Source organism: Notothenia coriiceps, unplaced genomic scaffold, assembly GCF_000735185.1.
Source record: "Notothenia coriiceps isolate Sejong01 unplaced genomic scaffold, NC01 NC01_scaffold00018250, whole genome shotgun sequence".
In the NCBI taxonomy this organism is placed as follows: domain Eukaryota; kingdom Metazoa; phylum Chordata; class Actinopteri; order Perciformes; family Nototheniidae; genus Notothenia; species Notothenia coriiceps.
Genome location: NW_011350951.1, coordinates 88,375 through 106,142, shown reverse-complemented (window position 1 = coordinate 106,142; position 17,768 = coordinate 88,375). Strand labels below are relative to the sequence as shown.

Sequence of the window (17,768 nt, the reverse complement as noted above, 5' to 3'; positions counted from 1 at the left end):
ATGCCATCCATAGTTAATATATCTTTAGATAATTTGTTTAGTAGATTCTTCGGGCCAAGTACAATAACTTCAGTTTTGGTCGTGTTTAACATCAAAAAATTTAAGGTCATCCACGTTTTTAAGTCCTTGAGGCAGTCTTGAATTTTATTTAGATGATTAATTTCATCAGGCTTGATTGATAAATATAGTTGAGTATCATCCGCATAACAATGAAAGTTTACAGAATGATTCCTTATAATATTGCCTAACGGAAGCATATATAGTGTGAACAAAATACATAACCACACCTGTTTGCATGATACGCTGGTTGAGTTGTGTGTTGAGTTGTGTGAACTGTATTTACAGTATCACATAATGTATGGGGCTGTGTGTATGTATCATGCTTGTCTGAATGGGTGCAAGTTAGAGTGAAACAGATACAACATGGGAAAGAGGATGTTTTCTGGGTCATCACAGGGAAAGATTTCAGCTGAATTAGCTTGTTTTAAAACTGAGAATAAAGCTGCCATTCATGTAATACTTTCTATGTCTTTTAATATGTTGTGTTATAATACAAAGTCAATCAACTTTGTATTATATGCAACGTTTACTGTGCATTTAATCCAGGAATGCAAACGGGACACCAGAGAAAAAAGTCCCTGGCAGAAGAACAAGAGTCAGCGTAAAATTTGGAATATCCAGTGTGAACACATTGTGTTGTGAGAGAATCAAAGGCCACATCTTTGGGGCATGTGTATGCTAATGGTAATGGTAATTATGCAAGACTATGTGGTGTGCTGACTGAGGAGGAACTAATGATCATTTGTTGTAATTACATTCAGGAGTGTTTCTTAGGAAAGCAGAGAACTGTAGATAAAAGAGCCATAAAAGAGCTTAGGAGCTGACATTAGTGGGCTCTGTTTGCCAGGATCACACCACAGAGAAGCAGTTCACCTCCTCAGGTAGTAACCATGTTGCACATCGAATTAAAGGAGGATAGCCTGGCAGTGGGTGGATTGTGTGAGATCAGATCACTATCTAATCTCCAGGCAGCAGTCCCGGGAGTCCATGCCAGTCCCATGTCCATGCCAGAACCTCAGCCTACTCGCTGCTCTCATTTCTCTGTTCCTCCCTCCGCCTACCGGACACCAATCACAGGCGCATTTCCTTAAGTCTGTCTGGGTTGAGATTTAGGCCATGGAGATATATAGGCATGTTTGTTAAGTGGGCCAAGCAGGAAAAGAGAGGGAGCGGGTTTCAGGGTGAAGGTCATAAAATGCTGTGGGCATAGAGACAGGAGAACTGGTTGATCGTCATTTGAAGCCCTCAAAAACTGTATTAATAGATTTAAGTGGAGATTGGAAACCTAATGTGTCAGAAAGAAAGGACATAACTCTCCTTAGGCAAAATCTGTTCAAAAGATATGGACGTTTTAAAATGTCCTGTGCACTTCTGACAACCGTATTCCATGCTTGTCTTTATTTGAATGGGGGAAAACTCTGCTTTCATACAGAAATCACACGTTTTATAGGCAATAACTTACCTATAAAGATTCAGTTGTGTAAAATCCTAGAAGAGAAACAGATAGCTGGATCAACAACACTAAGATTCCTCTCACAATGTCAAACGGGTTCTCTTGAAATGACATTGTTGGGGACCTCTGACCCCAAGATTTCATTATCAACCTAAAATACTAAATGAAAGCACCCTCCAGGTAAGCATGCTTTTAATAAATATTACAACCCTGTTCTACCCTTCTGTTCAAAGTGAGTTAGGATTGCTCGATACCTCCATCACAATCCTTTCTTACCTTGCTATCTCTTGTCCACAATTACAGTTATTGTTTATTATTATGTATATGGCAATGTACAGAACTGGCCCATGAAAAAGATGTCAAAAGCTGACAGTTCAAGCTCATATTAGTTTTAAATTAATCATGTGGCTGCCTCCTTTTGCGTGCGACATCCATCTCTCGAAGCACCTCAGGCAGCTCCATCTCCCAGGAGAACAGAAGCTGAGAGACGATGGGTCTTGTGTAAACTGAGCAGCGTGATGTAAATTGAAAGGGTTAGGGATCTGTGGGTAACCTGACTCCCTAGTCGTTATATTAACACATTTGGGTTTCCATGTGCAGCTCTCTGAGGACAGAAACACACACTCTTCTGGGACACTTTGGGAAGACTATCAGTGTGACGAGGGGCCGCCGAGGATGGGGAGTGAGACAGTGCGCAGTGATGCGTTCACTGGTCTTGTTTAATTCATTGTTTTCTAAACCCTGGCTACAGCTGTCACACTTCTCAGGCTTTATTTTTCTTTTCAGCACAACACACATTCAGTTTATAATAATTACGTAGCAGCTTTACTACTTGAATTCTTCAACAGAAGTTGATGAAGGCTCCTTATTTCTAGCTGCCGACCGCTGATTCTGAAATGACAACTTTGGGAGTCAGCTATGCCAAGTTCAGCCATCTGGATTAACGGGTTGAAACAGCATCTCCAGTGATGTTTTTTAATGACTGTTTAATATTAAATTGATGGCTCGCAACATTACGTTCTGCTAAAAGACTGAGGCTAAGCTAAATAATTGTGTAAACCTCTTGACACAGTGGGCAAGTACTACAGAGTGGATGTGCGGCAAGTGGAATTTTTTATATTATGAAACCACAAAAAAATGTAGTTGTCCTTTAAGTGGTGCTCCGTTTCTTAATATTTTGAAATAAAAAAATGTTTATACTGAACTAGTTAGCCAGACAAAGATAAACAGTTGAATTCCTTCCTGATACTTTTTGGGAAAGGATTAAAAAAACAGTCCACCATAACAACAGCTCCATGCATAGCGCTTTGCCGTACGCTTGCTTCCTGACATAAAAATACACTAAGTATAATGGAACATACTTTGTGTTACATGTTGAGTTAATTTGACCTGTGAATAACATTGACAGATAATGTTTCTGTCTTCCAATCTAAGAGAAGCTGTTGATGACGACAGCATGTCCAAGTCATCTTTATGCCTTTGTGCATTTATGTAATGCACGTTCTTTTGTGGTCCTCACAGTGGGTTTTTTGCAGGACAGAGCTTTGAGGGAAAGAGAAGAGATCACAGCTCATTAGAGCCTTTTCATCAACCCTCTGCCCAGATCAAAATCAGTGTAAGACGGAAATCCCAGGGGCTATCCCATTGAAAGTGTGCCTCTTCAGATAATAGCAGCAACAGCATTGCTAAGTCTCTACGGATTTGCTTTTTAATCTTAGTGTGATCTCTCACTCTGAGAGATCTTATTTGGGAATAACGTCAAAAAGGATGTGGTTTAAAGGTCATAGAGAAATGTACTGTGCATAAGTTTGGAGTGAGATGTCAGCTACAGCTTCTCTCATCATTTTCTGTAGGAAATAAATGTCACAAAAGGATCCAAAATGTAAAGTTTACTCTTTATTGATCCCAGCTTAATTGTCTTTTCACTTACTCTCTTTTGTGATATCAAAGAATGGCGGCACGGCAGCAGAACGGGGGAAAGTGTTATCTGTAAACGGCAGAACATCATAAAGCTTCTTTTTGGAACATTGAACAATACAGATGAGGGTAGGTCACCAGCTGAGCTTGCAGCAGAAGAGGCAGATTAGGAGGAAGGATAACAGCTACCTGATTGATTTGTTTCGTAAAGGAAAACACTGTGACTGCCCATTGGACACGGAATCATCTGTTTACTCAAAATAAAGATCTGAAATTGAGACTGGTAAACATCATTTCAAATGGATGATAATGGAGCTAAACCCATTAAGGAGAGCACCTCGGGTCAGGAAAAGCGTTGGGAGAAGAGTGTTTTTATCTGGGGTCAGGATCTCCATGTATGGCAGTGATTGGCCGAGCCAGCGTGCCTGACTGTCGGACAGTTTACAGCAAGCCTGGATGGATACATAGTGTGGGGAGCATCAAGCACCCGTCTGACATGTGTTTAGCCTTTCTCTCATAGAGTGAAGCCCTCAACTTGAGCTCCATGCCTGGGAAACTAGAGTGAGAGTGGCTTTTTAATCATGACTTTGTCTGGCACATTTGGATTGCTCTCTGCCTAATGTCTCTGCAGGACCCCGAGGAGGGCAGCAATATTAAAAACATCCGTCTATAATTCAGGGTTTGTTCCACTTGCAAATCATTGTCACTCTCACTCTCAATTTACAACTGGATTGTTCGGTCATTGTTGACTGGAAATCAGCAGTCTGCTCTCGTCTGTGTGCTTTGTGCCAGCTGCAGACGATCTGCAGACATTTCTCATTCCAGCAGTATTATGAAAGCAAGATTTAGTCTGGACGCAGGGAGCACATAATTACACCCTTACAGATGTAAGCCTTGCTCTTAAAAATGGGCTGTTTGATTCAATCGTCTGACTAAAACAGAGGTGATTGGATTATTGTGTGTGATAGTCGGAGGAAATGCCAACAATGTTTTTAAAAGGGTCAGCTAAAGGCTTGGTTGCCATCCTGGAAGATTGGCTCTCTAAAAGGCACTTTATATTTTAGGGTTGGTTTTTCCTATAATTGAGGGTCTCGATTTGACAGTCTTTATCCATTATTGCTCGCATAACACAGGCACCATGAAGGTCTTTGACACGGTTAACTATTATTTAGGGGCATACAAAAAAATGTGATAACTTGACCTTCTCTAATAGAAGTAGTGGTAATTGTAGCATACACTTAATTGTAGTTGGACTATTGTAGCTCACACCAAAACAAACTTAATTTCCGAGGCATATATGAATCTACATTTCTGTGTGTGTAATTATTTTAAATGAAATGTTTAGTCTATAAAATATAAGAAAATAGCAATAGAAGAAAATGCCCTTCACAAGGTGACATCTTCATCTGTATTGTTTTGTTTGCAGCTCAAAACCCCAAAACATATCATTCGACATCGCATTAAGAAAGGTAGCAGTTCCTCATATTTGAGAAGCTCAACTGAGTAAAGTTGGATCAGAAATGTTTTTACTATGTTAATGGCAGTTAGGTGGAGTGTGAAGGAAGGAGTGTCAAAGAACAAAGAGAAAGCAGCCTGATAAATAAACTGTGTGGTTTTTTCTTTAGGATGAAATGATGCGGCTGCATTGATTTCTTGAGGCTTCCCGCTGGTTGAGTCTCCCTAACTTACCTTTCAGTGCTACGAGAAATGAAATGAACTGATGTTATCCACTGTATGCTCAGTGTGACCATGTATCCCCTGGACTCTGTTTTCTGTGTCCTGTTTTTGTGAATGCCTTTCTGCATCTGTTATGCAAATACTAAAAATTCTTACATCACCATGGCAACAATCAGCTGAGCTGTACACCACCGTGCTGCAGTCTCACCTTGAGGAGATCTGCAGACACCCCGTGCAGCTTCCTGCCTGTTCATGTGTGTGTTTGCATAAGTGTGAATGTGGATGTGTGAGAAAGAGAGGTGAAAGAAGATTTGAAAGAGGCAGAGACGATAAGCCTGTTTTTTCTTCTCCCCTCCAACATGACAACTAATCCCACTGCATTCTGCAGCACGCCCTGTTTTTGATCACCAGTGTGAAAATCCTCGATCTGTCTTTACTCAGATTACATGCAGCAACCTCTTATTGTTTACATTTGCCATATGTTGTGACTGACAGCTCGGATGACTTTTCTGTCTCCTTACAATCCCTATCCACTCTCATTACAGCATGACTGAAAGGCCCGCGATGTACTCCCAAAAATGTCACATTTCACTGTAAACACAAACAGACAGTGTGATGTATTGTTAACTAGTTTGTTTCGTTTCTGCCCTTTGTTAATTGTAACCTGCATTGAAAGGCTTCATCTCAACGTCAGCTGGAATGAAGGTTTTATTTTCGTATCTCAGGCCTTTAAGCTCAGAGTGAATGTTCATTTTTTAAAGGTTAGATCGCTCTCAACTGTTCTTGCTGTAAATGTCAGCCTCTCACTCTCTTTCATTCTTTCTTTCTGTCTTTCTCTCTTTCTTTCCTTTTATTCTCACCATCACCCACTACTACACATATAAAACATTTCATTTAGGTTTTTAAGAAAATAGGTCACTTCTAAAGTTTTCTAATTCTGCCTGTTGCCTTAGGGCCCATTAGAGCCAGTACATCCCAGCTGCGTACATTATACACTATATGCTTCACTTGAAAACATATTTTCTCTCTTGGTCTCTCTCTGCATTATGTATCTCTGACCTCGCTACACCACTGAGGACGAGCGGTGTGTCAGAGTGGGGATACATTCACCTGACACTGATGTAGTTGACATAACACACACACACACACGCATGCACCCACGTACGCACGCACGCACGCACGCACGCACGCACACACACACACACACACACACACACACACACACACACACAGATGGTTGTCACTCAGTGGTCAGGAAGTAATTTGGTCTGCACTTCCACTCCTCCTGAATCTTTTAGGAGGAAACTCAGTAAACAGCAGTCCTTACACTTCCTTAGCAAAAAAGGTCAAATGTGTATTGATGGATACTTTGAGCTAGGGCTGCTCGATTATGGCAAAAATCATAATCTCGATTATTTGGGTCAATAATTGATATCACGATTATTAAAAACGATTATCCATTTACTTTGAAAAAAGAAAATTCATTTATTGAACCAAAAAATGTGAACAGTATGTTTTTAACAGTTGATTACCCTGAACTTTAAGTATAATTGAACTGAAAACCCCCAAAAAAAAAAAATTATAATAAAAATAAAATCGTTTTATTTCGATTATATTGTTTTCATAATTGTTGCAAGCCAAAATCGTAATTGCGATTAAAATACGATTAATTGAGCAGCCCTACTTTGAGCCCATTTATCCCTTTTGGGTTGTTTAAAGGGGACCTATCATGCAAAATTTACCTTTGTACGTACGTCTTTTATACATGAATATGTGTCCCCGGTGTGTCAGGGAACTCACCAAGAGTCAGAAAACACAACCCTCTCTATTTTCCTCCATACCCAAATCTCTTAAAAAGGGGCTGCAACGGATTTGATACATACTGATCCAGATTTGAACACTTTTCTGACGTCAGGACGGTGGCGCTACGGCTATTGGGCCAACTCCACCAATCAGGAGAAGACAGCCACGGACTTTGCCGTTCGAAAGCGCTGGAGACGCTGTAGTACATATTTCAGGCCACCAGATGGTGCTGTTCTCACTGAATCCGAGCATGAAAGGCAGTGTTAAATTGAGCGAAATGAGGAATGTATAAAATGCATGATCTGTTTGGTATTTTGAAAAAATAAAACGTATAAATATACCTTATATAGGTATGGCCCTACTATTCAAATATAGCACGATAGGTCCACTTTAATTTTGAAATAAATAAATAAAACTACTCCTAAAGTCGCCGTGCTGCAACACCGAGTTTGGATATTTAGTGCTCTGTCAGCTGGACGCCTGTTGTCCACAGGGCACAAGTATTTCTGAAACAAGACTGTGGGGCATTTCTTTCTCTGTGCATACTGATTTTCATCACAGGTTCTTTTATATGAAGCTGACAATGCTGAATGGAGCACGGTGCCAGGGCCATCTGCCATTACCAGGAACTAAAAATATCTTCCTTTTCAGACAGAGAGGGGACCGACATATGCATTAAGCGAGACGTAATGTCACAGTGAAGGAAATTAGATTTTGACAGACAGCCGGCCGGTGCTGCATTTTCTTCAATTGCAACCTGGTGAATGTGTTGTCATGGCTACACTGAGTGGTGGGCTTGGCACAATGGGGCCACTTAAGATCATTTCAGTTTTGTTGCCTTAGCAATTCTGAGTGTACACACAGACAAGTGGAATGTGACAGGCCAGAGTTTCTCTGCTGCAGTGATGGACAATGTCAGTAAAGCTCAAGAACACTGTTTGAGGGATGACACTGGAGTACAGATCATTTTTCCTTAAAGTTCAGACGACACAGCTGTCAGCCATCATGATGTAGTTTGACATCTTGCTTTCTTTTTGAGTTTTTTTTATTTTTATTTTTTTAACAATATTTTAATTGAAGTTTTAAAATATGACAAACATTACACACACATAAAACGGTCAGTCTAGGTGGCAGATACAGCGTACAATCAAATGATTAGGCTTGTAAATAAACACAGGTATACAGATGATACAGGGATAACGAAGTACCGAAATCGTCAAGATATCAGAAAAAATATGACGTGAGCTACTACATCTTATTCCCGTTGCCCCCCTCCCCGCCCCTGTCTTTGGTTGTATTGATCATTACCAACATTCTTTTTCAAAAACTCCATGAACCACCCCCAGATATTTTCAAAAACTGCCAGCTTTCCTCTAGTAATGTATGTTCGTTTTTCTAAAGCAACACATGCTGACAGATCCTTAATATATTTATTCTTACTTGGTTTGTTCACATGTTTCCATTCTATAGCTATTGCCCTCTTAGCTTGTAAAAGACACAAGTCTATAAGTGCATGCTTTCTTTTTGAGAGTTAAATGGGACGATTGATACAGCCATTTCAGCCGGTTAGCAAAGCACAAAGAATAGAAACATCCTCTTTAGTCCTAAAAAAAACCCTCCAGTTTGCAGTCTTCATGCTGCAACTGTATCCTGGCTGTAGCTTCATTACAAAATTCAGCCCAGCTTTTTCACTCAAGCGAGAAACAGAATAATTTCACAAAAATTCCATTCCTCTAAAATAACTTACAGTGCCTGTTAATCTGATCACAGCTGAGCATCGTACTTGTCGTCAAATGTCCAGCTCTGAGACTGTAATGTAAAACTGATACTCCGTCATACAGGATAGTCTGTAGCACTAAGGCCTCTCCTGTTTCACGTGGTGTTCACTGTAAGCAGGTAACTCTCTGCACTCAGTGCTGACACCTTATCATGTCACAGGAGCCCATCACATCTGCCCTTTATGGTAAACACTGAACACGACAGTGGGTTACCTGAGACGGGGAATTTATTGAACGTTACTTAGCTGTCAGCAGACACCAGATCAGTAAAGGCATCTCATCAGCCTGTGTGTCAGCTGCTAGACCCAGGCCCATATCGAGCTTCAGGTCGGAGATCCTAGTATATGACGCTTGGCTTTTTCTAGCCATGGAGATAGCGGGCGGGTAAATATCAGGATTTAAAGCCAGAAAACAGATGTCCCTCTTCATCGGAATGATTTAATGATTTCTGGTCTAATGTGACTAACTTACAAAGCTTTTACTAGAGGTCACTCAACCATTTAGCAGAAATCACTTACTCGGACAGAGGTCGTGACCTCCATATCTGATGTAATCTCAGGGTCTTTGTTTGCATACTGTTCATAATCTGCATTTAAGCTACTAGAGTCTCAGGGCCATTGCTTCTCTTTGGGCCTGTCTGTCTCCTCATGTTGATTTCTTACCCTAACTACAATCAGATCCGGCACCTTTCTCTACTGGCTCTTATCCTCCTTTGTATTGAACAAGCCAATGAAAAAAGCTGGAACATAAAACAATGATTTTGTTGTGCACTATGCTGCCAAATGGTCCATTTTCACAGAGCTGGTGGTGATGCAGCATGATATGTTCTGTTCATTTCTTCTTCTTTGTTTGCTGCATTTGCCTGTCAACAGGGCTGCCAGTTTCAGAGAAAGCAAAGACCATAGCAACAAGAGACAGCTGCAGCTCCAGCCTGCACAAAACAAGTGTTTAGAGCAAAGGCAGATTTTGAGCACTTGTCATTTTTAGCTGGGTGTGATGTGTCTTCGCTGAGTGGAGATGAGATTGTGCTGTGAACCATGAGTCTTTCCAGTGTGCTGCATTCAGGCCCACATAAAAACTCCCACTGTATATCAAGATTGAACATCTCAGGATCACAGATGCTATACTTATTTCATCAGTAGGCTCAGCCATGCGGGCTGTGAGGGGTTTTATTCTTGCAGCCTGGAGGAGACTCTCCTTAGTGTAGCGTTCTCATAGCATGCTTACACAAACAGACTGCTGTTAGAAAGAACTCCATGGAAATATGCCCTTTTTTAGAAAACAGTCAGTGCTCTTTTACTAAAAATTTCATTTAATGTATTTTAAGGAAATATTTATTATGAAAGGACTCTCACAAAACATCACAAATCTAGAATGATGTTCATATATTTTGCACCTCACATTTTAGACTCGTACCAATTATAAAATAAAACAAGTATAATCTACATATCCATCTAATATTCAAATACTGAAATATGACTCAATCTGCAGATACTGTAATATATTTTCAACAAATGAGGAAAATAGATTACTGCAGGAATGGATGAGGATGACTTTCTGGGGATCAGGGAACAATTTTTACTTTTTAATCAATAATCTGATGTTGATCTTTATAAGCCTCTTTTGCTCTGCCAGTCCGTCCGGTCTGATATTAAATCACGTCATAATCTTGGATCAGTCTTTCATTTCATGCTCAAACTGATTCATAACCCTTATTAAATAACGTTATGGAGAAAGGGAGAGATCTGTAACGGCCCAGTGTAGCGCACATGAGAACGTTTTACTTTTGATTTTAATATAATATTTAATAATCTTACTTATACGGGAGGGAATCTGTCTTTATAATCCAAAATGTATTTGTCAATTTACGCCCGATAACACATGGTTTCAGATGTTTAAGAGTCAAGGTTTTCCAATTTAGACATCTGCCAAGAGAGCAATCTCCTAACTCGTTTTCTCACTCTGGCAGCCAAGTCCTCACCCTTTACCTCATGATGAGTTTGGGTGCAGGTTGGAGCAGGGGGGGGGAACTAATATGTATATCTTTTACTTTGGTAAAAGTATCAATGTTAAAATACTCCATTGCAAAAAAAGTTAAAAGTCACTCACTTTTTTTGAGTTACAAGCCAAAATGTGTGGGAACCGTTGGTTTAAAATCAAATAATCTGATGTATTTTATGGGAAAATCTTTAACCAACGAGTCACAAGTAACTAAAGCAGCCAGATAATTTTAGTCAGGTAAAAAGCACAATATTTGTCTATGAGTTGTGATGGACTGGAGGTATAGACAAGTATAACGTAATTAGAAAACTATGAAAACTCAAGTGCTTATGTATTGTATTCTGGTTTATAGTACTTAAAGTCTTTAAGGAAAATCACATGGTACATGGGCAAGGTCTTTTTGTACATACTAATACATGCACATGGGGTTAGTTATTTCACTCCTTTCAATTCATTTCAATGTTTTCCCCAGCTCTTAAAATCAGCAATCATGTCATTTTTAGCAAATGACAAAAAAAGGTCATTCATCAGTGAAGACACGATGCCCTCCGTATGTGTGCCTCATCTTTTAGCACCACCTTCACACTTCCGAGAGGACACATCCGGTGCGTAGCCTCAAGCTCAATGATCCATCTCCCTGTCTCCTCCGCGGCACATGCTCCCTGCTTTAGGCTCAAAGGTGGGACAGAAAAGGTTACCAGGCAAGGTGAAGCGAGGCAGATGAGCCAGAGGGCACATCTGTGTGGGACACAGGGGTCTTGTTAATTTGGGAGATGCGTTATCTGGGTTAGAAACAGATGGGAAAGTTTCATTGGGGACATTTATGTAACTTTCCATTGCTTTTTAATGATTCAATCACTTTTTATTCTTTCTCCTTATTGACTATTGTGCCTCCTTGTTGCTGTGTGGTGGCGTGTTTTCACGTAAATGTTATCTCTTTCAGGCTTTTTCCTTTTGTTTAGCAAATACAAAAAATTGAATTGTCACTGAACCAAAAATAACATACATTGATAGATACAAGGCAAATGTTACAATATTGAGTAAAAGAAGCATTAGTGAGAGCTGAACTCTCATTGATCTCAGAGTTTATGTCCCTCTGCTCGCACCCTGAAAAGCCTGCAAGTCGAGTCTTGCCAAATCTTGACGACTCTTGACTCAAATCCGTCTCTTATGACATGACATCAGTTTTTTTACTGGTAACGTCTACATTCTCGTATTAGAGTTTCAAGAGTTAAGGCTGTCACTCGTTTAGGAGATTAACATCAGTTAGTGAGACTATTAGATTTGTTTGCAGAAACAAAAATAAAGAATGCTGTGACACCTAGACCTTAGCAACCTAAACATTTTCCACAGAAAAATAAGGAAAATGTCTATTAAAGCGTTTATTTTTTTATTAAAAGAGCAGCAGGTGAGAATGCATTTGACTGCAAAGCGGCCCCTGTGTGGAACTTTCCAAAAAGGAGATCATGACTCTAGGGAGGATTTGTTTACAGCCGCACGGATTCACCACTGTGTTTATTGGCAGCGTAATTCCATCAATCTTTTCCATTGACGTCTTATCTAAAGAAAATAATATTGACAGTGTATCCTACAGAGGGAACTACAGCTGACTCTGTAGGAGAAAGGTCAGCTACCAGCACTCGGAAAACATTTATTTACAAATCACAGAAGAAATAGTAAAATAGTAGGATTAGACTCTTGCACTCACCATGCCCACATAAGAAAGAGTGAGGGAGTCACTGTGGGACATGAACCCTCCATTGATCTGCTCATGGCGATGAAGAGGCCAAATATAGTTACGATAAGGAGGGACCAGAAGTGATTAATCATTTAACAAAGCATGACGCAAGGGAACGCCTTAAATACCAGACAGAGATTTCTTCTGGCACGGACAATGCCACTTTGTCCATAATGTCGTTTGTTCTCAGACAGAAATGTCAGCAGTGTGTTGTAATTCTGTTTTCATTAATGACTTACACGCCTCCAGTCTTTATGTAACTTTCCTCTCTTTTTACTGGCTGCTGTCTCCATTGTCTTCTTCTTCTTCTTCTTCTTCTTCTTCTTCTCCCTGGTGTCTCTTGACATCTCTGTCGCAAAATATTTCAGGATGTAAATCTCAACATAATTCAGCAAAGATTAGAAGTCATTACTATCTCTGCCAAAAGGAATTGGCTCAGTTTTGTGATATTGGCACGTTGTTGATATCTGTTATACCGCTGAACAGCAAATATGACAGTATTTTGGCAGCAACTTTTATCGAGCAAAACAATCAACACTAATAACGTCAGCATGTCCTCCTGATGAGTTTTTTTATTATGAGTTATTTTGAGAGTGAGACCCCATAGTGCTGGAGTTGATGCATTAATTAATATAAAAGTTAGATTAATGGTGCTCTAAACTTTAGAGCACCATTAATCTAACTCAATGAGTCTTTACTGCCTTTGCTGCAGGCCTATGGTTTGGGAGATTTATAAGGTCATGAGTAAGGTTAAAGTCATGCTGTATAGGAACAATAAAAGTTGGAAATAGAGGCTGAGGCCAAAACACTAGTTAAAGATAGGTACTAGCGGGATAAAGACTGCTAGTACCTATCTGGGGAAAGATTAGGCCCCAGCCCAAAGACAATCTGGCAGCAAACTGGTTGAAGTCTCACTGGTTGAACACTGGAGAGCTAATGAGGGAATGGGGACAGGTGAGTGGACAGGATGACGGGGTGAAGTGAATCTACGGATGGGAGGGCAGGCAAATGTGAGCATCTTTGGGACTTTGGTGGTGATCCCCTGACTTTTTCTCAATATGCCTCAGCGGGTTCATATTTGAGCCTTTGAGTGAAATATCTTATGCTACTGGATGAATTTTCCATTAAATTGTTACAGAACACATGTCAGAAGTCATCAAACAAGCGCTACCTGTCCACAGGTGAACACCTTATCCTGTAGGGGCGCTCCCTCTCAGAGGAACCTCCTGTTGTGTGTTTATATAAACTGTTATTGCCCTGTCCATCCCTCCTTTGATTGAGCATAAAGCACAACTAACAGTCTGGAGAAAATATTGTGAAAACTTGGCTTCCTCTGGTGCTCTGCACACTGACATGGCCCACTGAGCACCAACTGACACTCGCCTTTTCCAGGACAGTATAGCATGTAATTCAGGGAATATTAAATATTCAGTCCTCTGGCTTAGGGCTAATTACTCAACTGGAAGTGAATATCAAAGTGTGTGTGTGTGTGTTTGTGTGTATAGATTAGTTCTGTCAAAGAAGCAGCAATCTTAGTCATCCTGTGTTTATGCAAACAGGAAGAAGTCCTCATAACCTGACGTCTTGTCATTAAAACGGAATGAGGTAATCCAACACTAACCATAATCATTTTTAGCAGTGCATTTGTGTCTTAACATCCCCACTGCCGAGTGAAATATATTCACCCCGAGGCATTTTAGCTTTATTGCCTTTATATACACTGCCAGTACTATTCTTTCTCTTACTGCTTTACTCTGTCTGGCAGCTACATTAAGACATTCAATTTAATTGAACTCACCCCCACAGACATTAATCATACATCAACACTCACATCACATTGACTAACCAAGAAAACTCACAAGTTACAGACTGGGTATTCCAGATTCCCTCTGTGTCACAGATTTGTCAGTGTGCAGCGTGTCCTCGGACGACACTTGTTTCTCTCACTCTGTCTGTCCTGTGTCTCTGTGGTGAGATCACCTCCATAATCTCTCTCTGGCTGACCCTGGTTTGGAGTAGTCCTAAAATGAGAGGGGAAAAGGTGAGGGAGAGAGATAATTTGATGGAGGGGGGAGCTGGTCATGCTTCAGTTGTTCTCCACACACACACACACACACACACACACACACACACACACACACACACACACACACACACACACATGCGCACACACATCTAGGTTAAGTTTCCAAAGCTGTCTTGTATTCAGCTATAATGATCCATTAGTGACTCTCAGAGCAGGTCAGTGCGTCAAAATGAATTAGAGTTGATCTAATGAGTTTTGTTTCCACTGGACGGTCAGTTTTAGATCTGAGGCTCATTAGCCTACAATACGTCTTTCCTGACTTTTGAAATGTTGTTGCTAAATCAACGCACATATGGTGCCATTTCTTGTCCCGACCTCTCTGGATTTAACGTTGTCAAATCATTTGACCTCCACATACTCCAAATCACTCACATAGTGATATTCTGCAACTAGCTGGAAGTAGTTGTCTACAAGATTTTTCATCCATTCCTCAGGGGATCAATACCAGGAGGCAGGCTATTTTAGTGAACGCTTTGATAAGAGTTACAACTTTGGTCCACTGTTTATTCACAGCTGATTTATTTGGCTACTTTAGTTGAAATCGTTTTAGTCTTTCTGCCTTCCTGTCCTCTTGCATCTCCACCCCAGCAGCGCTTCTATGCCTTTAGTCCCTCTCTCCTCAAAGGCCAAGGTGTAAAAGCAGTCACCTGTAAAGATTAATTGAAGTTTATGGCCGCTGATTGATGCGATGGAATAATCCTGCTCACCGCTGGCCTGGGACATAGACTCCACAGTGACCTTGTGTTGGATTTGAGCCCGGCTCTGGGACGCGAATAATAGGTGTGGCACAGGCACCTATCCACAACGCTGCATCCTAATCCCTCGCACTATGACTAGACTGATTGCGCTCAGCAGATTACATCATTAGTGTGTGACTCAACGCTTAAGAGGTTTGTCAGTCGGCTCACTGACCATGCATGGTGTGCTTTGTAATTGTATTGGGGTTTTTCCTGTAGTTTTGGGCATTGAAGTATTGATCAGACTACATGGAAATGGAGAGACAGAGAGGGTTTTAAAGGGGGGTTTAAAAAATGAATCAAAATGATATTCCACTGTCTCTCTCCTCTTCCTCACTCACTTTCTCTCTTTCTCTCTCCATAATGCATATGTCAAAACATGAAGAGAAAGAAAACAAACATCTTCCCCAGAGATGGCATTAGCTCTGACCCCATTCCTTTGAAATGCTGACATGCCATTTCCTGAATACCGAGAAAAAAGCCAGAGTTAATGGGCTGCGACCAAATTTCATCAGAAAAGGCCTTTGCTATTTGTTTGTTTTAGCCAGTTCTGGAATTGAATGTCACCAATAGAACTGCACTGGTTTGACACCTTGAAGTGACGTTTTTCACGGGATTGACCTTCCTCTTACATCGTGGAACCACTTTCATTTCACTTTGATTGAGCACATTAACTTTCAGCATGTAGTTCAGGGGCAACTTCTGCTTTTAGCTCCGCTGGTCCCTGTTACATTCGGCCTTAACATTGAACATTGTTTATAGGCAAAGTAAGCAGTCTGAGTGTGTTGTGGGTGTAGTTGTGAATATTCCTTTTAATGAAAGATTAAAGTTTGGTTAAAACAGGCTCAAGGTAGGGATTAGGACCCTTGCACAAACACAAAACAGATGGCTTCACAGTTGTTCCACATTCAGTGCAATCATTCATCTTTTCTTTCAATCGTTTCAGTCAAGGTGACCATCATGAGTGCAGCGATGAGCGATGAGTAGAGATAATGATCAAGAGGCTACCTTCACAAAGCTTAAAGACTGGACTGAACAGGCTATTAGTCTGAAACTGTCTATATATTGTTAGTATGCATAATAAATCGGCTACTTTGCATTTGATTGTCACCTGACCACAACACCCTCAACCTTTATAAAGTCAGCTGTGTTTGAAAGTGACCCTCGAAATAACTTTTAATTAGGGATTACCATCCCAAACTACGTGTTTACAGCCAATTTAGCAACTCTCTGAGGCTATACATAGGCACAGCAGTGCTTTGAGCTAAATGCTATCTTCAGCATGCTAACATGCAACGTAATCACACTACCAGGCAGGAGAATAGGGATTAATTCAGTGGTGTAGTGGGCGTTGGACGCGGGGGTACGCCGAAACCCCACTTATTTGAAGCATGATTTCTTTTTTTAATAGTCTAATACATCTAAAATCATTGCCAGTGTTATCAGTTGCAAGTGTGTGTTTGTTGTAATAATGACGAAAACATAATAGGCAGATTTCACAGTAATTATAATAAAAACGTAGCTCAAGCATTTATGCAACTTGATTTGAAGCGTGTGTGTGTGTGTGTGTGTGAGGGGCATAACCGTGTGTGTAGGGTGACCAGGTGTCCCGCACTTTGCAGGACTGCACACACAGCATTTTTATTATTTGTCCCGCGTCCCACACATTGAGACTATGTCCCGCATTTGAGTGATAGTCACGCAGAAAGGCCGGATCGGTTCGCTGACAGCCGGCACCGCCCTTTATTATTATATTGTCTAAACGGCATCATGTAAATTGCGCTGACATGCGACACAGAGGTCCCCCAAGCCCCCCCCCGTTGACAGTTCACGAGCGCGTCCATAGTGTCTCCCGTCCAACCACCACCCCGTCCACCCAGTAAAAAAATCCCCACTACACCACTGGGGATTATCTATTTAAAACTAAAACTNATACGACACCCTCTGTCCTTAGACCCTCACATCGTACAAGGAAAAACTTCTCTCCCTGAGGTTTCTCCCATTTTTCCCTTTAAACTTTGGGTTTTCTCTGGAAGTTTTTCCTTGTACGATGTGAGGGTCTAAGGACAGAGGGTGTCGTATTGTCATACTGATATTCTGTACAAACTGTGAAGTCCACTGAGACAAATGTAACATTTGTGATATTGGGCTATATAAATAAACATTGATTGATTGATTGGTTATCTGTGGATTGATATTTTAAGTTTGGGCTCTTTAATGATGAGCTCATTATCCATTTCACTGTTGTCCAATACCTGATGCAACCTGCAGTGACTTTTGTAGATGTTGACGCACAGCAGCAAAGCTTTTGTTTTGGTTGCTAAACCTGCTCTTATCATCTACTCTCATGTACTTTAAAGTGGACCTATCATGCTATATTTGAAACATATATTGTAGGGCCATACCTATATAAAACATTTCTGTGAAGTTTTTTTTTCAAAATACCAAACAGATCATGCATTTTAGCCATGCCTCATTTCGCTCTATTTGCTCTTTTCCAGCCCTGTTTTTGCAAGGG

The 17,768-nt window shown here is 40.7% G+C and overlaps 1 protein-coding gene across 1 annotated transcript in view; it reads right to left on the bottom strand.

Moving 5' to 3' along the window:
- Positions 1-12,774, bottom strand: part of LOC104950944 (potassium voltage-gated channel subfamily B member 1-like) — a 19,141-nt gene extending 6,367 nt beyond the window's left edge. The window contains exon 1 of the mRNA XM_010777553.1: positions 12,667-12,774. Coding sequence (XP_010775855.1) covers positions 12,667-12,774 — 108 coding nt within the window. The remainder of the gene's footprint in view (positions 1-12,666) is intronic.
- Positions 12,775-17,768: the final 4,994 nt, after the last annotated feature.